We start from the raw sequence: 22,210 nt of genomic DNA on the forward strand, positions 1-22,210 counted from the left end.
GTTTGTGCCAAAGACGTATTTATAGCGACTACGGTTTTGTATTCAACTGTAAGTAAAAACGTTGCGTGTGGTCCTGTTAATTCAATAGAGAATTTCCTAGCGCCAAACAAATTGTTTCAAAATTATCGTGTCAAACTTACTGTGTTTAGATTTTCTGATCTGTTGCCTCTTATTGATCACGTCAAACTGCTCTCGCTGGCTGCCGGGTGTCAGCGGTTCGAATTCAGGTTTGTCCCTGTTACCTAACTTAGCAGTCCCGAAATTCCATAAACGGTAAAATATTCTGTATTCAATGAGCATAAGCAGAACAGTGAAGAAGACGGCTGTAGTGCACGTCGCAATCACTTCCATGACCACTCCGGGGTAGCGCGTGAAATAACTCTTACTGGAGAAACAGTCTTGGAGAACACCACATTTTTCTAAAAGACAGAGACATAACAGTTTATTGTATAATCATCATCAACAGCTCGTGGCAGTCTATTGGTAGTCAATGGGCCTCCTGACTGCCGGCCTCATGGTACACAAGAGCGTTTGAAATACCAATTGGCAAGCGGGTAGGAAATCGCAGTTTCAAAGGTTCAGGTTTATTTATTATTACAAAGCCGCTGCTCAGTCGCTGTCATTACGTATGAACGTGTAGTCTCATAATGCGTTTTTACGACTAATGTCTGCCGTCAGCATCAGCTTGCTTGCTTTATTTATTTTATTCTAGCGATATTGACCAGAAAACACATAACCACCAACAAAATAGCCTATCAATTCTAAGATAATAATAATATAGATGCCAAACTTACGGCAGCATTTATGAAATGTATTAACTGGACACAGATTCCTGCTCTCAAATATGACACACTCGCTGTTGTACAAGAATATCTGTTTTATCTTCACGAAGGCGTACGCCATATTAAATTGAGGAGAGAGACTCATGAAGTCCACCGCGTAGCTGAAAACATCGCCGTAGAATATTTTTGCTAAAATTGTCGTTTCACCTGTGAAGAGGAAGAAGTATTGATGTATTAAGTCTTCTAGCAACTTAATGAAAAATATTTTCGATTATAGTATCTAATTACTGCTTGTATATTTTTGAGCTTCATACACATAATATCTAGAACATTAGGTGGTATCTAACCGCGTAGCAACTAATATGTACATAAAATACCAGCGATTCAGAGAAAACAGTTCAATATTTCGTCAATAGATGGCGCTTTTTATTTAAGCTTAATCCTGACGATATCCAGGGTTAAACAGGTGGACTTATGCTATAGGTATTATCTTCCAGTTGAGACTGGCACCTTATCAGCCTAGGGGTAATGAAGAGAAGAGTAAACCTGCAGTGCAAGATTTGCATTGGTATTTCTGCTAATTGACAATATTTCTATTGGATTTTCAATACATTTAAAAAAAGTTGTTAATCAACAACCACCACGTACCAAAAACAAGGTTGACGATGACAAAAGTCATAGTATTCAGTGCCATTCGAGGACCCAAACTGAAGATGTAGGCTTGAGGCACACAACCGATACCATACACAGTCAACATGAAAGGAACTATAACTGAAAAAAGAAATAACAAATCATGAACCCTTAGCTTTTTTAAGGGTGAAAATCATCCAAAGATGGGGAAAATGACGGCGAAAGGGAGTATCAGACTCTTACTGACTAAAAACCACCCCGTTTCAACTCCTGCTTTGAGCCGGAGCTCCGGTAAACCCGTTAGGTAGTCCGCAGCTATAGACCCTTAACTAGGCTTGACATAAACTCGAGTAACCTCATCGAATAGCTTAGCAAATAAGCTGTCAACAGCCTATTTAATGAATATATCTTTATATACAACACTCATAAAACTGTCATTCTGGAGAGACAAATTATATAAATCATTGGTTGCGTGTTGATTACCGTATGACATTGATACTGATCTGCTAATGACTATGAGCTTCTGGTGTGGGTCGAAACTAGTCGAGATGCTTTGTCTCTAGTAAGTATATCGTGAAGCAAAAGTAACGTTTAATAAAACGTTTAATAAAACGTTACTTTTGCTTCACGATATACGCTTACATTTTTTACGTTTTTTTGTTAATAACGAACTGCAATAATACTCACTGAGATCGACATACTTTATATGTGTCATAGGTACAGAGCCGAGCATGATGGCAATCATAACGAAGCTCATCACTCCGACCAGTACCCAGTACAGCATCAGGTCGTAGAAGTAGAGGCTCAACCAATAGCGAGCCGGGGAGAAGTTCATTGCGTGTTTCTGGAAATTGCCGAATGGTAGGGAGACGATGATTTCTGATACTTAGGTGTTTGTTAAAAAATACAATGGTAGAGACCTCTCCCTGATTTCTGATCGATTACTTAGGTGTTTGTTAAAAAATACATTGTCTCACGCTAAGATCTTCTTCTGTGTCGTGAATGCGCTTTCTTATGAATAACACACTCTGACTTAGGTATAATTTGTTTCAAGAGACTATCAAAATTGCGATACGATTGAGTCAAGCATCTAAGGACTTTACTCTAATCACCATACAAAATGTATCAACACTATAATGTTAATACACAAATTACCTAATAAAGCCTTCTAATCGATTTCGATCTTGGTGACGAGTTTAACCCCACTACGCAGGAGATACATATTATAGTGTGCACAAGTGTGTGCAAGTCCTTCACTCTCTGAATCTAATGGGACGGTAGATCGACACGACCGGAGAGAGGTATGGACCGAAAAATTACTTTCCTTTAAATATTGAGGGATATTTGTATTGTCTACTCACTTGAACATGTCTGATAAGTCCAAACTCCTTGGATGGTAGAAGGGTTATGTGTGAAATAGTCAGTATCAACATAAACTGTATGAATAGCGGTGGTGTGGTCACGTCTTTCAGCCACTGAAATTTAGTTTAAAGTTGGTGTACACTTATATAGCACTTGTGAAATATGAAGATAAAAAACTTTTGTCATTGATAGTGCCACGCTTTTTTTTTGAGAGGGAAAATCATCTAATTACTTCTCCACACCAAGGCGGGAGAGGAGCGCAAGAGTAAGAGTCTGACTCTTACTGACTGAAAACCATCCGGTACCTACTACTGCTTTTGGAGCCGGAGCCTCGGTAACCCGCTAGGTAGTCAGCAGCTCCGATTTAGTATCAGGCCTACTGGGCCCCATTAGAGGTGATCTGGTGGTTCTTTAATATTATCAATACCGGTGACATGTCCAAAGCGAGAGGGTCGTCAATGATCTTTATGGTAGCATCCATGCTTTTGGAGTAATGTCGAAGTAAGGCCATGTATACACGGGCTAGAGAACGGGCTGCAGCTCCATGGTCATGGTGGATGGGACTGTAGAGAGCTTGAACCTGCAGAAGGAAAAAATGCTGTGACAAATCCAAATCAAAAAGGAACTTTTGAAAAATTTCTGTCTGTTTGTTTAGTAAGTAATGCTAGTTGCTCGTTGCAAAAGTGTAGATCCATAGGAATCCCCGATTCCCCAAAAACCTCTTTTATCTTTACCCTTAATCCTCATTCTTTATTCTTAACCCTCTAAAGACCAGCAATGCACTTGTAACGCCTACGGTGTCCAAGAGGCGACTACTTAAAAAAAAAAAAAATTGAAAAACAAGGAAATCTTTTAGATCTGTTATTGGGTAAAGAAGTCTAGTCACTATGGTAAAATAATAATAATTGTGATGAATGATGAAAATTATTCTATTTTATGAGATGTCCTCAGAGTGCTAAAAATATTTAACTAACATAAACAGTTCCATTATTATCAGTTGAAACGTCCATGCCATAGGCATACATGTAGACGTAAAGCTGAGGCGAGTCAATTGCACGAGTCACCAAATATTCTGTCAGGCTCTGCAATATAAACATATTCATATGAAGACAGTTGACAGACCTTCAACAGTTTTCTATTGACAGTCAAAGACTAAAGCCTCTTGTACACACACGGTTTTTCGCCGTAAAAAATTACGGTTAATTTACCGTGTGTAGGCACTGACGACGAATTAAATGGTAGATTTTTACGGCGAAAAACCGTATGTGTACAAGAGGCCTTAAAGGAATTTATATTTTATCTCATTCAAATAAAGCTTACTTCAGTGTGTGGTAAAGCTGTGTAGTCCATATTTTTAATTTCCCTTTCCGTTGCTTTTGTGTCCGAGAGTACATATCTGAAAATTATTTCAAATTTAAGTGATTTACAGTTTTATAGAAAGTATTTTTAAGTAAAAACTCAATCATTTGAATAGTGAAAAGTTTATTTTAAAATTATTTTACAAAACAACGTATGCGCGTTCAAACTCCCAATTCGAATAGGCGGTTACATCTTTTAGCGCGGGAAAATGGCCTCATCTGTCACATTTGACAGCTGACAGCGTCAACATGACAGGTAGTGCTGTCACTAACACAGATTAAACTAGTGACGTTCATTTAGTTGATTTTCGTCGTCTAACAGTATTTGGGATATTAATATCATTAATTAAAAAAACCCTATATCTTATCAAAAGAGAGAACTATTACAGTCAGATATTTCAATTTCTTAAATATACTGACCCCTGGGCGATAGACCGGCTGGCAGTAGAATTGTCAGCACGAAGTACCAAGGTGGTGTGAATCTCCAAACTTTCCACTGACAATGTCTGCATCCAAAATAGAGCATAATTAATAAATATAATGTGGTAATATTATTAGGGTGCGCCATTAAAGGTAATGCCCATAATCACCACACTGGGCAGGCGGGTTGGTGATCGCAGTGCGTATTAAATACGATCAGATACTATGCATGGTAGTGTGTGTAATGTTTTATTTATTGATTTAATGTACTTTATAAGCATTATTTTTGAAAAATATTAGCGTTCGCAACTTCTCCTACACATAAACTATAAGTGTACCAAATTTTATGCTCCTACGCCCGCGCAATTTTCGTAAAAAGGGGTCCAAAGTTTTTGCATCACGTATTAATATATAGATATTTTTGTCGCACTAGTAACTCTGCTCTGCTGCCCGTAACTAGTCTGAATTTTGCTACGCCTACATTGCACGGTTATACTGCCATGTGTCGGTCGCCAGAGCCTCGTCTGTTAGTCAGCAGGATGGACAAGCAGGTGAGGTTAACTGGGGCACCTAGAAGGTTTTGTGCCTCCTTACACTCCTTAACATTATTATGTCGTGTTTAAGACAAGAGATGTTTCCATTTCCATGTTTGGATCTTGCTAGCTGGCTGGCTGACAACTATTTCGGATTTCGAAGAAAGCCTTTTCTCGAATTACTTATTTGAAACTAAAAACACTTATAGAATTATGTATAATCCTAATAGGTGTATTTTTATGGAACAAGCCGATAAACGAGCTGACGGATCACCTGATGGTAAGCAATCGCCGCCGCCCGGAAATACAACGCAAGCGTTGTTTCACGTTGGTTTTCTGTGAGGCCGTGGTATTATTCTGGTCGAGCTGGCCCATTCGTGCCGAAGACCGTGTATAATTTATCCTACTAATACAAATGTAATATAGAACTTACTTCACCGCTGATTATTTTTTTGGGCCCTTCGTCAGGATCCATATGGTCGAGCACGGAAGACAGCGACAACCCTAAGGCAACACCTGCAATCAACGCCGCTAGAAACTGTAACAAATTGTTTGTTTGCTTTTTATAAAAATGTTGCTCCACACTAGGATTTGCTCCTGTGTCGTGGGTGCGTTTACAAACATACAATTTCACATACACATAACACCCAGACCCGAAGCAACAATTTGTGGATCGCACAAAGAGTCAGTCAGTTGACTCTTTGTTGTTTATAACTATGCTACTAGCTACTTCCACGTGGTTTCTGCTGCTACTCAGATCCTACTGTACTTTTTTTTTGAGGAGGGGGAAAATTATCCAATTACTTCTCCCACCTTGATCTTAATGTAATATTTTATAGCCTGTATAGCTTCGTCATTTTTGAAATTAGTTTGTCCTAAAGTTTTGATATCATGTTTAATTGCTACAAATATTAGGTACACATTTCTTACCGTGATAACTAAGAACAGTTTATGATAAAAGTGAAACGTGAAGAACTTGTGGGCGATGCTGCCGAGATGTAAATTACTGTAAGATGTTCGCCGTCTCCATTTAACAGGCTCTATAACAGAAACATACGTGGGCTAGAATTTTTTACAATCGCTATAAAAGTCTTTTATAGAAAGCAACATAAAATGTAGGTGTGGGAGAGCCATGCTTCGGCACGAATGCTACGGCCTCACCGAAAACCGACGTGAAACAACGCTTGCGTTGTGTTTCGTTGTGTGAGTGAGGTTACCGGAGGCCCAATTCCCCAACAACCCTTAAATTCCTAACTTAAAGGCACCGCACTTGTAACGCCTCTGGTGTTTCAAGTGTCCACAGGCAGGCGGCGACGATTGCTTACCATTAAGCGATACGTCTGCTCAATTATCGACGTGTTCCATAAAAAAGTGCAATTGGAGTTCGCGCAAGAAATCCTGAGTTATTCACAAAGTATTACAGTGTTGTTTAGCTTTGAAAATCTTTCGAGGATATTAAGCTGATGATTGATTACAGGTGTAAGTAATACGTGCCTGTGATGTTAGCCAATGCTCGTTTAGTTCTGATGATAGTCAGGGGATCGTGGTGTTCTTTATGTGGTCTCGAGTCCATGATAGCTCTGAGAAACAAAATACACAACTTAATATTATGTTTTTAATTCCGCAATTCTACGACACGTTTTGGCCGCAGAAAGCTCTGAACAGAGAGGAGTGGAAGGAGAGTAGGGAGGCCTTTGCCCTGCAGTGGGACGACCACGGCTAAAAATAAATAAAAAAATTAATTGCACAAAGTGATAGACAGAAAGATACATGTGAAATGCACAGTTACATTACCTGTTGAATCAATAACAATTTTTCGGTTATGGTTATATTCCGTTCTAGACACCACGCTGTTAGTGAAGATTTTAAATTATAACATTGAGATATAAAATTTCATGAAGTAATAAGATTTTTTGAGCAGTAAGACAAAATTGCTCGATCAGAAAAGCCTTTAAGAATTTCATAAAGCTAATTTTAGTAAGGGGTTTGCCATCACAGCTTGGCCAACGAATTAGGGATCATTGTTATTTCACCGATAATTTTGAGGATGCAACTGAACATCAATCGGTGATCTTATAACAGCGGTTTATTTAGAAAGCTATTCAAAACAATTCCTAATATTACAAGATATTTATCACAGTACCTTCGACAGACTTCATCAGAATCTGCCACTGTGATATTGAAGGAGGTGAGGCCATATTTATTGGAGTTGTCAGTCAGATCCTTCACCAGCTCTGCGACGGTGGCAGTAGGGCTGGCTGGTAGTCTCAGGATGAGCAGGGAGCCAAGGTGAGCTCTCACTGTGGCACCGGCTCGCTCAGCTCTGTCGAGAAGCTCTTTGACTCTGTCTTCAGAATTCCCTGTACTCTTCATCGTCATCCGTACACGGTATTCGCGACCTTAAACAATTATGCGACTCATTATTTTCGTGAACCTGTCCCTCGTGTCGTATTGCTACGATAGAGAACAAGCATGATTGTTTCGTTCTATTCACACGAATGCTCCTTATTTTTTAGAGTAGATATATTTTTTCCATATGTAGTTTAATTGATATTTAATTGAGCGCTTAAAAGGTTATGCAGCTATAGGATATTTTTTCAATGGCATGGAAGTGGTGATTGGACTACTTATGGAGTTGTCGTAATTATTGAAAACGGTACAATAAAATGTTTGATCATGGTGAGAGAAATATTTGATTTTGATATAAAGAGTGGTAAGACAGAAGATGAGTTAAGTGAGTGATTCAATTTGTCTCATGAGATTTTGATACAAACATGAAAGTTAAAAGAAATTACATGGCCTAAAACGGAGAGGGGCCGGTCGGTGTGTAACACTAGTGGAGCGAGTGGGTGACAAAACAATCGAAACCGTAGTTATCTACAGTTAGAGTTGCAATTTCTTTGAATTCGTCGATAAGAGTCCCAATTTCGTATTTTAATAGTTAGATTATCATAATTGAAATGTGAGGTCACAAAATTTAAGACTCCTCTCGCCCTCTTGTCACTTAAAGATACACTTCGTCGACCCCCTCCACCCCCTCAACGAGTGACGTAATTAATGGATGGCCCCAGACCGTAGACAATTTTCTGTGGTATGAATAAAGAGTAAAGATAAGAGGTTTCTACCTAACATAAATCAAATCATCATAACTGTTAACTTACCATATTTAAAGAACATGTAAGCTGGTGTGCCTCCAAAGACCAGTATTTTGCTATCAAACACAAATATTCTATCAGCATACTCAATCTGCATGCTCGAGAAATTCAGTGATACTATCGTCTTGTACTTTTTAAATTGCTGTAAATTTTTATTTTATTATTTAACGAATATAATTACAATGATCTTTTTCAAAATGAATATAGAAATATGTGGTCTTTACCATTATTTTGTCTTTAATAACAGCTACGTAAGTTCGATGATCAGTGAAAGCGGGTATCACTATGACCTGTAATTTAACAAATGAGTATTATTGAGTATTGAACTGTGAAAATAAAGATGACAAAAGAGGTTGGTCTATATTTTACACTGTGTGATGCAGAGTGAATGGTGGAAAACATTAATAATGAGATTTTTTAAACGTTGCCACATTAAGATTTTCTCCTGTGTGGTGGGTGCGTTTACAAACATATAAATTTAAAAACATATCACACCCAGACCCGAAACAACAATTTGTGGATCACAAAAAGACTTGCTCCACACGGGAATTGAACCTACTACACAGCCGGTTGCCTAGCCACAGCGCCAACTGTACCAGTCAAATGGAGTGAAGGGGTCAATTATTATAACCTAACAGTTTACATACCAAGGGATCAATTTAAGTCTTTTACATATTGAATTGTCTGAGAGGAAAACATTGAAGAATAAATCAATAATAAACATGGTAAATATCCCGTAATAAGTTCTAATAATAGTGTTAGTGACCATGTCAGTTTAAAAACTTATATTGAAGAATAAAATTACTTAATACTAAAACAAATACCATACCCGAGGTTCTAGCAACATGGCAAGAGCCCAGCACAGCTGAGCCTTGTAATAGATGTTCAAGTTCCGCACTCGCTCGTGTTTCACAGTGTCCAGATCACACTCTTTCAACAGACGCTTCGTCCTTACATGAGCGTATTCAAATATACTCAACTTCATGTTTTTCCATAAAGATATCTGATAGATAAAGTGTTAGTACCGTGTTAATATTAATAAACAACAACGTCAAAGTTACCTCGAAGGGATAGGCAGAGGTGCACATTACAGCACGTAATGCCACTATACAATATACACCCACTTTTCACCATTTGTGTTACAAGTCCCATGTAATAGGGAGAGCCTATTGCCATATACTGGGCACAATTCCAGACTCCGTGCTACTACCGAGATTGTATTTCGAAATAGCGAAAAAAGCACAGTAATACTTTTGCCCGACCCGGGAATCAAACCTGAGACCCCTTGTACGGCAGTCGCACTTGCGACCACTCGACCAACGAGGCAGTCATTACTAATAATGACATAAGAAAAAAGTTATGGTTTTAAAATAACTAACTCAGAACAGTTTGACAGCCAAATTGTAGAAGCTGATTGGTCTCACCATGCTAAACAAAGTGAAATGCTCCTGGACAGTGAGGTCTTCGATCAGTGTCTCCGAGTGATGGCAGTATCCCATCATATGAGGCGAGGTCATCACGAAGGTACCATGCTCCGACTTCTCACCCAGTACCGTTACAGAACCACGGTCAGCAAATGTTAGACCTGAATGGATACAATAATACGGATTTGATTGAAATTATGCGTTTTTATGTTGAGAAGACCAACTCGTATTGAGCAAGTCTGGTGATTACCTGATGGTAAGTACCTTCGCCGTACGAGACGATGGACACTTGAAACACCAGAGGTCTTTACAAATGCGTTACCGGATGTGATGGGATGTGTAGAGAAGTCTAAGGGTTGTTGAATATCGAATTGGGCTGTTATGTGCTCACTGACAACGTGATGCCTTTTTATCTTGAGAAGACCAACTCGTATTGAGCAGAGTCTGGACATTAATGCTTAAACGTTCTTCCACTATGTGAATAGGCTTTGCTCAGCAGTGCACCAATAAAAGGCTGTTATAAGTCCCATGTGATGTGATGTAGAGAAGTCTCGTCGTCTAGTAGTGGAATATCGCGGGCTGTTATGTGCTATGTTCGATAAATGGCAATACGCTCGCACATTGGCCTTGAAGACATCCAAGATATAATGATCGGGAAACACGCTAGCAGGCAGGGCACTCCACTCCTTAGCTGTGCACATTAAAAATGATGAACCAAAATGGTTCATGCCACAAGGTGGCGTATCAATAAAATGCTGGTGTGATGTTTGATATCATGTCAATTGTATCCCTGGAAAGTAGTGGAGCCCGTCTTATTAGAGGAGATGATGTTGTACTTATCTAAACTGAAGATTTTCTTTCTTATGATTTAAGTACGATACTGTTTTTCCTCTGAAATGTCTAAGAGGAAAATATTTTACGAAAATATTTCTTGTCGCTACATTCTTGAAGTCAAAACTAATTATCACTGGGCCTTTACTAAAATATCACACGAAGATGATAATTAAATTATAGTAAGAAACAAAGTATTAATAATAGTATTGTTTGGATTAAAGTTTAACTTACCGGTGAGCAAGTCCTCAATGGTGTTAAGCATAGTTTCTTGAATCCTCTCCGCGAAGAGTACTGTGAACTCGCCACGGTAAATGTCGAAGGTGATATTGCTCAATACTGGAGCACCCATGATACTCTGAAAACACATGATAAACTATGAAAAAAAAATATGGTATAAGCCGGGCGACGATAAACGACGAAACGAGCAGACGGATCACCTAATGGTAAGCTATCGTCACGTTGCCCACGAATACTTGAAACACCAGAGGCGTTACAAGTGCTTTCCCGGCCTTTGGGGCCGTATATCCGTAATCAACTTTGTAAGTGCAATAGGAATGTTCACATTTTTTTTATTTCCTGTTTATATTATATCTGGGTTTGAGTTTTGGTTTTTTTAAACACTCAGATTTTCTCCTGTGTTGTTGTTGCGTTTACAAACGTTGAAAAGATAAGACTAAACTAGCCTTTGAAACATCGCGGAAACTGACAGCTTTCGCCACTAATTCATCAACTTCTTGAACCTTTCCACGTTCACTGCCTGTAGGGGCCTCTACCTTGTGCAGTCGGTCATGATCCTGGAAGACAAAACGTAAATTAGCTTTTGGTTCTTCTTCATCATCATATCAGCTACTAGTCGATAGCTGAACATAATCCTCCAATCTCTGTGTTTATTTCGGCTTTTCTTCTTTGAATAATCATATAAAAAACGTCAGTCGCATTTTTATAATAACTATCGTGAGACATAGTAAATTAACTAAAAGTCACGGTTTACTCACGCAAATTAGTGGAAAAAAGCTTTACTATTTTCGAGTCACAGAGGGACTCTTCATCATGAATACGAAACTAGTAGAGCTTTTCTCTATTAATTCAACCGTGATTTTTAGTTAATGTCAGTCGCATTCAGAAATAAATAAAAATTGGATTATGGAACATTGTACCACATCATACTATTAATAAGATAAGCTACGAAATCATCTTCTTCTTTAGCTAGAAGTTATAACACCTAAAGCAAATCTAAAATTAACCATATAACACGTATATCTTTTTCTGACCTCAACTTTCTTGAAGATGATAGACTTCCAGGACACTTGACCTCCGATGGCTCGTTTCTGGCCAATAGTCCGCTGCAGCATCATGAGGACTCCGAAGTAGAAGATGTTCATGATACACCATGACGTCACCATGTATGCCAAGGAACTGGAGTCAGTTGTCTTCGATTCATCTAAAAGTTATAAAGTATGGTTATGAGGGATAGCAAAAAAAGAAAAACTAAATAAAAGATTGGTCGCCTGAAAGTTTAATACGCCCGCTTCTCATGCATGAGGGTGAGGGTTCGAAACCTACCAACGGCAAGTACCAATGTGACTTTTTCCGACTTTTTTCTACGATTGTTTAGACACCACTGATAAACGGTGAAGGAAAATACCGCGAGGAAACCTGGGCTTATAATTTCTAATTATATGTTTGAAATCACCGACCCGCATTGAGCAAGCGTGGTGATTAATGCTCAAACCTTCTTCGTATGAGAAAAAGCCTTTGGTCTGTAGTGGCCACTTATATGCTGTTGATGTGTGAAATAAAAAATGTTTTTTTTTTTTTTTTTATGGAATAGGAGGCAAACGAGCAAACGAGTCACCTGATGGTAAGCGATCAGCGCCGCCCATGGACACCCGCAACACCAGAGGAGTCACAGGTGCGTTGCCGGCCTTTGTTTTTTAAAAAGGAGTATGCTCTTTTCTTGAAGGTTTGAAGGTCGTATCGGTTCGGAAATACCGCCGACGACAGCTCATTCCACAGTTTTGCTGTGCGAGGCAGAAAGTTGCGCGAGAAGCGCACAGTTGTGGCCTGCCAACCATCTATATGGTGGGGATGGAAATGCTGTCGTGTGGGTCGATGGCGAAAAGAAGCGGCAGGAATAAGACCAAACAATTCCTCAGAGCACTCCCCGTGGTATAAGCGATAGAAAATGCACAATGAAGCTACATCTCTACGCATTGCCAAAGTGTCAAGTCGGTTTGAAACTTCCTGACACTCAACAATCCGAACCGCACGCCGCTGAACGCGGTCCAGAGGATGAAGCTGGTACTGGGGTGCCCCCGCCCAAAGATGAGAGCAGTATTCCATATGGGGCCGAACTTGCGCCTTATATAGAAGCAGGCGATGGGCTGGAGTGAAATACTGCCTCGATCTGTTGAGCACACCAAGCTTTTTCGAGGCTAATTTAGCCTTATCCTCCAGATGACCACGGAACTGGACGTCGCTCGAAATGTTGATGCCAAGTATTCCAATACCGGCTGAGGCAGTCAGAGGGGTACTTTGAAACTGAGGTGAGACGACCAACGGTAGTTTCTTAGCGGTAAACACGCAGACCTGTGTCTTAGTAGGGTTAAACTGGACCAGATTAAGTTCACCCCAATCTGAGATTCTCTGCAAAGAAGTCTCGATTTCTGACACAAGTCTGTTTCGGCTTTCGATGACGTTTTCCCGAGAAATGTTAGCGCGGCCGGTATAATAGGCATCACCTGTACTGTCATCCGCATAACAATGAATGCCGCTGATTTGCAACATATCATTGATATGGATGAGGAACAGGGTAGGTGATAGCACGCAGCCTTGAGGGACACCTGCGTTCACAGACAGAGAGTCGGAGCATTCCCCGTCGACAACGACCTTAATGCTTCTGTCTGTAAGGAAGCAGGAGACCCATTCGCACAATTTCTCGGGAAGCCCATAGGAAGGAAGCTTCGAAAGAAGCGCTTTATGCCAAACCCGGTCGAAGGCTTTCGCCACGTCCAAGCTCACTGCCAACGCTTCCCCCTTAGACTCGATCGCCTGTGCCCAACGGTGTGTCAGGTAAACCAGAAGATCCCCAGCCGACCGACCTTTACGAAAACCGTATTGTCGGTCATTGAGTAGTTGGTGATCTTCTAGGTACCGCAAGAGCTGGCAGTTAATAATGGACTCCATTATTTTCGAGAAGAGGGAAGTTATGGCTATCGGTCTGTAGTTGGACGGATTTGTTCGATCGCCTTTTTTAGGGATCGGGTGGACCAAGGCCGTCTTCCAGGATTTCGGTACTACGCCTAAAAAGTAAGAGAGCCGAAAAAGACGTGTTAAAACTGGTGCCAACTCCGGAGCGCACATCTTTAACACAAGGGGTGGAATCCCGTCGGGCCCACTCGACTTTTGGACATCAAGGGACAGGAGCGCCAAACGTACCGAACGCTGGTGGAATCGGATATCTGGCATATGCCACCCACACCACGGCACGGCAGGCGGCCCACGCCCCCGTCATCCAGTGTCGAGTTGGACGCAAAGATTTTACCCAAAAGTTGGGCTTTATCCCTTGCGCCATGAGCCAACGAATCCCCCCATGTGCAGAGGTGGAAATGACGGCCTGCAGAAATTGCCTTCGATAGCTTTGGCGAGCGACCAGAACGCACGAGTTCCCGAAGGAAGGCGTTCAAGCTTCTCGCCAATTCTACCGATGTACTGAGACTTAGCCCCTGCAATAACTCTTTTGAAGGACTTGGAAGCAAAGTTATACTCCTTTTTAAAAGTGCTGGTATTTACATCCCGTGCCACCACCGCATCGGCCCAGGCTCGATAGGCTTCACGCTTCCTGCGTGAGGCCTTTCTGGAAGACGAATCAAACCAGGGCCGATACCTGCCACCGACAGGGACCAGAGAGGATGGGACGAACAGCTCCATCCCCTGTAGCACCACATCGGCGACAGAATCGGCAGCGGCGTTGGGATCATCCTGCAAGAAGCAAACCTGTCTCCAAGGATAGGATGCAAAAAAGGACCGCATCCCATCCCAGTCTGCCGACCTATAGTGCCATACGCGGCGAAGACGTGCATCTTCTAGACGCGGCGAGCGCGTCCAAGATACAGAGCTCCGGACGAGACAATGGTCCGATGAGCCTAGGGGAGCAACAACGGACACACTGTAGCCGTCCGGGTGAGAGGTCAGCAGAAGGTCCAACAGTGAAGGCCTCTGGTCTTCCACATCTGGGATGCGCGTAGGCGCGGTAACCAGCTGTGTCAGGCCAGAAGCAAGGGCTAGGTCGTGGACAGATCTCCCCGCGTGGTCAGTTCTACTAGAACCAAGCCAGTCGGCGTGGTGGGCGTTAAAATCGCCAAGTAGAACGACTTCTGCAGAGGGTATCTGCCCTTGTACAGAGTCTACAGCCGTCTGGATGTGTTCCATGAGTCGGTCAGTCTCGCTATCACCACTATGGGACCTGTATAGGCACGCATAGACACGGGGGTGGTCGTCGTTATCTACACGCAGCCATAAGATGGAGAGGTCCCTACCTTCAAGATTTCTGAGGCGACGAAAGCTGATATCGTCTCTAATGTACACGCATACCCCGGCCCTAGGCAAGAAGGAATGCTCCAGTCCATACCCAGGGTAGGTGAGGTACGATGTGTCCAACGGAGACGATATCTGCGTCTCAGTTAAAAAGAGCAAGGCGGGCTTTGCTGTCTCAAGATGGTAGTGGACAGCGTTAAGGTTGGAATGGATTCCCCTGATGTTGCAGAAGTCCACATTCAGCGTGGCAGGGGGTGCCGAAGTTATTTTGCTCTTGCCTCGAGCTGTAATGCGCGCAGTTTTGCCCCCCCCAGAGTACGATGTGGGGCGGCCTAGACGTCCACGCTCAGGGTGGTTGAACTCTGAGTATGGACGTCCAGAGAGGGATTCTCCAGTGTAGTTGGTACCCTCCTGGGGTAATCGAATTGAGTTGAACTGCGCCATTACATTACGTAGGGGGGATGGTGGGCCTCCGGTACCCTCACTCACTCGGTGAAACACAACGTGAACGTTGTTTCACACCGGTTTTCTGTGAGGCCGTGGTATTACTCCGGTCGAGCCGGCCCATTCGTGCCGAAGCATGGCTCTCCCACGGTAATATTTTATTTATTGTCAAACATTTTGAGCTTGCGGTCTCTTTTTAGTAAAACTATGCATTTCCTGGAATAAGGTATCACCGAACCTACTAAACACTAGACTTATGTAATAGTTCAAATTTCACTATCTTGTTTGTAAAATTGTACGCATGTATAAAAACTTACGTGCAGTTTGTAGTAAGGCGAATTTATTCAAAGCATGCACCAATCCTATGGGTGGAAGAATGAGGTGCAGACAGAAGGTCAGAGCGCTGTGCTTCAGGTCATACTCGTGGTGGACAAGCAGCTCTGCTAAGTACGTCTGCATCAATGTGAACAACGTGGACCATATACAAGCGATTGAAGCTGGAATGAAAATAATGAATAGATTAAATAAAAATGGGTTTAAGGTATTGATGAAATTTCGTAACTCGAAGATAAAGGATTCACAATTATGTAAATTTAATTAAATAATACGCAATGCCATACAATACGTGATCTCATTCAATTACAATATAAAAAAACAGTTTTATTACTACTGAATCACTTTAAAAATATGTAGAAAGAGTTGTAGTGGATACAAAATGTATTGTGAAAGAACATTTGTGCCTACAAGTGCCCACTCTTGAGAGAAATCTGTCTCATCAATAAGATTGAGCCTTATTGATAAGATAGAATTCTAAACAACTTTTGTTCAAGTCTTGAAACAAACCTTTGCTATGAAACATGCCCATCATCAGAGCTACCATGATCATGACCGAAGCGTAGGCCAACATGACAAGAAGGGCTGCGAAGAGATGGATCCATCTGAAGATCAGGATGAGGGTGATCGAAGCCAGGACACAGATGGGCAGGCAGGTCAGGTAGGCGTACACCAGCCAGCTGACGTACATGGAGCCGTAGCCGACGTTACGCAGACGGAGGGCACGCTGGAATTAAAACGTACAATTTTTTTTATTTTTTTTAAACGTTGCCCCTCACTAGGATTTTCTCCTGTGTCGTGGGTGCGTTTACAAATATACAATTTCACATGCACAGAACACCCAAACCCGAAACAACAATTTGTGGATCACACAAAGAGTTGCTCCGTGCGGGAATTGTAGTAATCGCACACGCTACACGTTGCACGGCAGTCAGTTGCCCGGCCAAGGTGCCAACCGTGCAGTCAAAGCAAATAAGTAATAATATTACATAACAATATCTACATACTAGTGGGAAAGGGCTATTGACGATGCCTAAGTATACCCAGTGTGAATATGAAAAAATATGTTAATGCGTAAGTATTTTTGTAGTTATAATTATAGTTGTAGTACACCGGAGTAGGCTAGCGTTAGATGGTTGGGTTAAGGGCCTGATGCAGAAAGGAGTACTTCTGGACACGGCGCTTATTGTCCGGAAATTCCTCTTTCTTAAGCCCTGACCGCTTGGATTTCTCCCGTTAGTGGTGGGCTATTGCTTTTTATATTTTTAAATGTTTTTTTTTTCTAATTAAATATTTAAAAATGTACTAAACAAGTAAGATAAATAAATAAATTATCAAAATAGTTGTAGTTAATTGTAGTGTGTAACAAAAGAGTTTGCATGCAGTCTTTTACAAGAAAGAGGTACAATTACATTCACATGTTTGTTCACTAATGTTTCACTACAGACAAGAGCCGAATCTATATCTTTGTATAAATTATAACGTTCATTTACATAATAATATTAAAAAACAAACTATTTGTTCTAAATTTTTTTTTCCGCCGTTATTTCATTCAATTCAAGGAAACTATTGCTTGAACAAATTAAGAATGATTCAGACTAATAATGTCACAATGACACTAACTGCCGCACTCAGAGTAGTTTAATGTTTACTCAAACTATTCCTTAGAAACGATTTTGTTCCCAAAACAACTGCTAGGTTAAGTTACTATTAAATGACTCTGAGTGCGGCGATAAGACTTAACATAGAAATAGGACTTTACGCATTAATAAAACAAAATATATTTGTTTTATAAGCAAACATAATTTCTATGTCACCTTCAACGTCAGTTTTACGCGGTATCGGTAAGGTCATTAGCAAGCAAATCATCAATATTGACATATTATTAACGTAATCGGAAAACCATTTGACTTCTGAGTGCCTAGTTCGAGTCTTATTTTTACGTCAATGCTATCGAAACGTTACTGCGTTTAACCTTCTGATTGGGTTCGTTAACGGCGCATTGCTGACATAAGCTCCATACAAAATGTGTCAAAATTCTACGCCTCGTAAGCAAATTTACCGATCGGTAGTTTATTGGAATGCGCCGTAATAGGGTATATGACTAATTTTTATTTTAAAGTCCGTCTTGTAGATTATTTTAAAACATTAGACACGTATTTTTTATTTTCTTACGTTTACGTTTCGAAGTCCAATGTCAAAGTCATAGTCAAAATTATTAATTTCAAATAGACCGGGAAGGCACTTTTAAACATCAAAGCAAATATTATAATATTAAAAAGAATCCATCTGTCGGTCAGTCCTAAGAAGAAGAACGATCAAAAATCTTCATAGGTAACTCTTTTTCAATCAGGTTCTCAATACAATTCTTGGTTACATTGTTTCGTCGCAATATAATCTCCAAAATAGAAATAGTCACACCAGTAGTTTAAACCATACATAGAATACGTAATAGGAACCAGGTATTAGGCAAAACATCTTCAGTTTTCTTTTACTAACCGTATGTCTATCTGAATTCGAAATAACTTTTTTCATCTAAACTAATATTTTTAAAGAACTCGTGTCTTATCGTATTTAACATCCTATTACGTCTGTGAGCTTAAGCCAACTGTAGATTTTATAATGATTGATTAAATAAGATGTCAAATAACGTACCTAGTCAGAATATTAGCTTATTAACTACTTGTGTTTATTGTTTTTTTCTTATGTGTTTTATGATGCATGGAGAATTATAATTATAATAATATTTACGGTTCTGAATGTGTCCAAACATTGGGTGCAATTCTGACCTGTCTAGTAGTATATGTTCTGTGATTCTGACGCTGTGCTGATACTGAGAATTTTCGAAAATTAATGAATCTAATAACACGGTTGGCGCGGTGACTGGGCAACTTGTTGCTGTGCCACGCGTAGCAGTTCGATTCCTGCATGGATCAACAATTTTTGTGATCCACAAATTGTTGTTTCGGGTCGGGGTATTATGTGCATGTTAAATTATATTTTATAACGCACCTACGACACAGGAGAAATAAATAAAGTGGGGCAACGTTTCCATTAAAAAACAAACCAAAAAAAATATTACAACACTTTGTCGAAACAATAATCGCACCTGAGACACTTTTAGCTTGGTATTTGCAGTTACGAACACATCCATAAAATCCCAATAGGCTTCTAGCCAAAGAATATTTCTGATATCCTTCTTCAGAGAATAACAAGTTTTATATCGTGCACGTTAATGTCGACTATACCTTAAACGAGTTGACAGTTTCGGTGACAACAAGTGCTTCAGTCTCCAAGACCGGAGGTATGAGGGCCAGAGTGAAGCACAGCAGTATGCCTGACAGTGCCTGCCTCACTGCTCCCTCCTCCATCAGTGGGGATACTGGCATTGAGACTAGAGTCACCTGGAATGAGAGAGATAGTATTAACTAACCAACGACAAATGAGTAGACGGATCACTTTATAGTAAGTAGTCATTGACATCCATGGATTCTTACAAGACTTGAGTAACAAAAGCGTTGCCAGCCTTTTCGAAATTTTTTTGTGAGAGGGAATTTAGGAACTGGGGATAATTAGGCCTCGGCCTCGAATTTTGCGGGCAGCGGGGCGGCGGCGGCGGCGGCGCGGGAGCGGCAGGATCTTATGCGTATAATCAAATGGACCGGTTTTCGAACACAGCGGCGGCGGAGCGGCGCGGGAGCGGGCAACGAGCGGTGCACTCCAGTCAAGCGGTGACCGCCCGCGTTGCGCGTCTGCATTGTAGTATAGTGTTGTGCACCTACATTGCAAGAGCAAATGATTTCGGCAATCTTTGAGAGGACACCCATATGGAACAGCAAAGATGTGAACCATAAAAATAGAAGAAAAATTAATTCTAGACTCTAAATCACTCTTGATATTTTAAGGAATATAGTCAAAAGTTTCTACACTCATTTTGGTGTAGTCGTAGAATTTGTCGGGATTTTGTCTTAGTTCTTCATAATTTCGATAAAACTCGCCATTTATTTTTCTTACCCTATAGTAGGTATCCACTTCTTCTTTTGCCCACAGTAAATCGAGCGTTAGGAATAAAATTAAATCAAAAAGATGTTGTCGCCGTTTTTCACACATTTCGTTCGCTAATAAAAACAAATATCTCGACAACACAACCACGAACACAACACTACACCGCTGTAGTGCCGCGCGATCTGCCCGCTAGTTTCGAGAACGGGTCCGCGATGCCCGCCCCGCTCCCGCGCCGCCGCCGCTGCCGCCCCGCTGCCCGCAAAATTCGAGGCTGAGGCCTTAAGCTTCAAGTAACTTTTTTCATTTTATTCATATCAATTTAATTTGCATATTACTATCTTAATTACTATCTCCTGGGTAAAATAGATGCCTATTTTATACATACATAATATTTTATACCTACATAATATTATCTACACCTATAAGATTTTTAATTAGATTAAAAGTTGTGGTGGCCTGGAGATTTAAGACGCCCACTTCTCATGCATGCAGGTTCGAAACCTACTAAATGGCAACTACCAATGTGATTTATTTCCGAGTTATATGTACTTTCTAAGATTATAAGACACCACTGACAAACGGTGATGGAAAACATTGTAAGAAAACCTGGGCTTATAATTTCATAGAAGTTTGAAATTGCCAACCCGCATTGAGCACGTGTGGTGCTCATTAATGCTCAAACCTTCTGCATGTGAGAAGAGGCTTTGTTCAGCTCTCGTAGGCTGTTGATGTTGATGATTTTTAGATTCTTAAATGTGTAAGTGTATTTCTCATTAGTTCACTACTGATTGCATTATTGCATCAGTATTCCATTCACAAACAGAATGAAGAGATAACAATTTGTCAACAACTTTATTTTTAAGTACCTAAAGCAGATATTAATTAAACAGTTAACATTCAAAATTATCTACCTACATCGATTATAATAATTGGGTAGTTTCCTCAGTCAAAAACCAATTATTTTAATGCATTAAAATGTTCAAAAATAATCATACTTTCATTCATAGATTTGATGATCTAGTTATTTTCAAAATTTTCTAGAAAAAAAGTCTGCTATTTGACGTAAAAATCTGATGACGTCATAATGCAACATTTTATGCAAAATTAGTAGAAAATATCGTTTCTTTCGTTTCGATAAAAGTATTGTAGTTGACTAATAGGAAACTAGACTATTATCATTATATTTTACTATATCTAAATTTTATCTGATTGCAAAAGAATAACTTTAGAAATTATCTACTTAAACACGAAGAGATATTCGTTGCACAATGCACACTTGACAAGTTAAAAGGACAAAATAAACTACACTTAAAAGAAACAAAATGCTTCTGAAAAAGACCTTAACAATTGCATTTTCATTTAAGTTCTTCTATTTAGCTAAAACTTTCACAGCCGAAATAGCTCAGTTGGGAGAGCGTTAGACTGAAGATCTAAAGGTCCCTGGTTCGATCCCGGGTTTCGGCAAATTTTTTGTGTGAACTTTATTTATACTGATATAATATATTTTTTAGTTTTTATCGCCACGTGTGGCATAATTGGAATAGAGTGACACAGCCGAAATAGCTCAGTTGGGAGAGCGTTAGACTGAAGATCTAAAGGTCCCTGGTTCAATCCCGGGTTTCGGCAAGTTTTTTGTGTGAACTTTATTTATACTGATATAATATATTTTTTAGTTTTTATCGCCATGTCAGGCATTATTGAAATAAACTAACAAGCCGAAATAGCTCAGTTGGGAGAGTGTTAGACTGAAGATCTAAAGGTCCCTGGTTCGATCCCGGGTTTCGGCAATACCAAAATTGCAAAATATTTTTTAAACTCGCCGATTCCTTCAATATTTTCTAAATTGTGACGACATCAGGTAGATAAAAAATATAATAAAGAAAGAAACACGTTGAACGAAGTTGTATGAACACAAGCCAACGAGCACGGGCAATCGTATTTCCTTCAGCGATATGATAATTATGATTCCCTAATTTAATTTAGAACATTTTTGCTTTGTAGCATATCAAATACGCTTCAATTATCTCCTAAATGTACAACAGCTACCAATCGATTTTTTTTTTCTAATAAATTGAGCAAAACCGTCTTAAGCGCCACGTTAAATATTTATAAACGTTTAACAGACATACGTTGCAAGTCAAAGTCATAGGGATGCATAATTAGGCTTTATATTAAAATTCAATGGATGTAGTGTATTCTGAATATTCGGCCAGACTATCGGTCGATCTAACACCTGTGCTGATCACGTGTAGATATCGCAAACGTGATGGTGCGCACTATTGTCGTCAGAATTGTATTTCATTACAAGAATTAGAGCTAAGGAATGTATGGTGATTAGGTTGAATCGATTTTAGGCATAATGGTCAGTTGCGCAACGCCCTGTTCGTTCAAAGA

At 40.1% G+C, this 22,210-nt stretch overlaps 1 protein-coding gene and 3 non-coding genes across 4 annotated transcripts in view; 3 read left to right on the top strand and 1 right to left on the bottom strand.

Annotated features, from left to right (window-relative positions):
- Positions 1-22,210, bottom strand: part of LOC118275806 (cholesterol transporter ABCA5-like) — a 29,214-nt gene that overhangs the window by 4,116 nt on the left and 2,888 nt on the right. Inside the window, exons 5-27 of the mRNA XM_050698554.1 lie at positions 19,060-19,215; positions 16,322-16,538; positions 15,796-15,975; positions 11,770-11,939; positions 11,182-11,292; positions 10,730-10,853; positions 9,665-9,825; positions 9,070-9,243; positions 8,465-8,530; positions 8,247-8,382; positions 7,229-7,484; positions 6,580-6,665; positions 6,016-6,125; positions 5,519-5,623; positions 4,553-4,638; positions 4,095-4,170; positions 3,749-3,856; positions 3,202-3,354; positions 2,774-2,887; positions 2,100-2,256; positions 1,431-1,553; positions 795-989; positions 141-419 (exon numbers count right to left, since the gene is read on the bottom strand). Of these exons, the coding sequence (XP_050554511.1) occupies positions 141-419; positions 795-989; positions 1,431-1,553; positions 2,100-2,256; positions 2,774-2,887; positions 3,202-3,354; positions 3,749-3,856; positions 4,095-4,170; positions 4,553-4,638; positions 5,519-5,623; positions 6,016-6,125; positions 6,580-6,665; positions 7,229-7,484; positions 8,247-8,382; positions 8,465-8,530; positions 9,070-9,243; positions 9,665-9,825; positions 10,730-10,853; positions 11,182-11,292; positions 11,770-11,939; positions 15,796-15,975; positions 16,322-16,538; positions 19,060-19,215 (3,343 nt within the window). The remainder of the gene's footprint in view (positions 1-140; positions 420-794; positions 990-1,430; positions 1,554-2,099; positions 2,257-2,773; positions 2,888-3,201; positions 3,355-3,748; positions 3,857-4,094; positions 4,171-4,552; positions 4,639-5,518; positions 5,624-6,015; positions 6,126-6,579; positions 6,666-7,228; positions 7,485-8,246; positions 8,383-8,464; positions 8,531-9,069; positions 9,244-9,664; positions 9,826-10,729; positions 10,854-11,181; positions 11,293-11,769; positions 11,940-15,795; positions 15,976-16,321; positions 16,539-19,059; positions 19,216-22,210) is intronic.
- Positions 21,208-21,280, top strand: Trnaf-gaa (transfer RNA phenylalanine (anticodon GAA)). The gene has a single exon. It is a non-coding gene; the product is annotated as a tRNA-Phe (tRNA).
- Positions 21,370-21,442, top strand: Trnaf-gaa (transfer RNA phenylalanine (anticodon GAA)). Its single transcript has one exon. It is a non-coding gene; the product is annotated as a tRNA-Phe (tRNA).
- Trnaf-gaa (transfer RNA phenylalanine (anticodon GAA)) lies at positions 21,531-21,603 on the top strand. Its single transcript has one exon. It is a non-coding gene; the product is annotated as a tRNA-Phe (tRNA).

The sequence above is a fragment of the Spodoptera frugiperda genome, chromosome 15, assembly GCF_023101765.2.
Source record: "Spodoptera frugiperda isolate SF20-4 chromosome 15, AGI-APGP_CSIRO_Sfru_2.0, whole genome shotgun sequence".
Lineage (NCBI taxonomy): Eukaryota > Metazoa > Arthropoda > Insecta > Lepidoptera > Noctuidae > Spodoptera > Spodoptera frugiperda.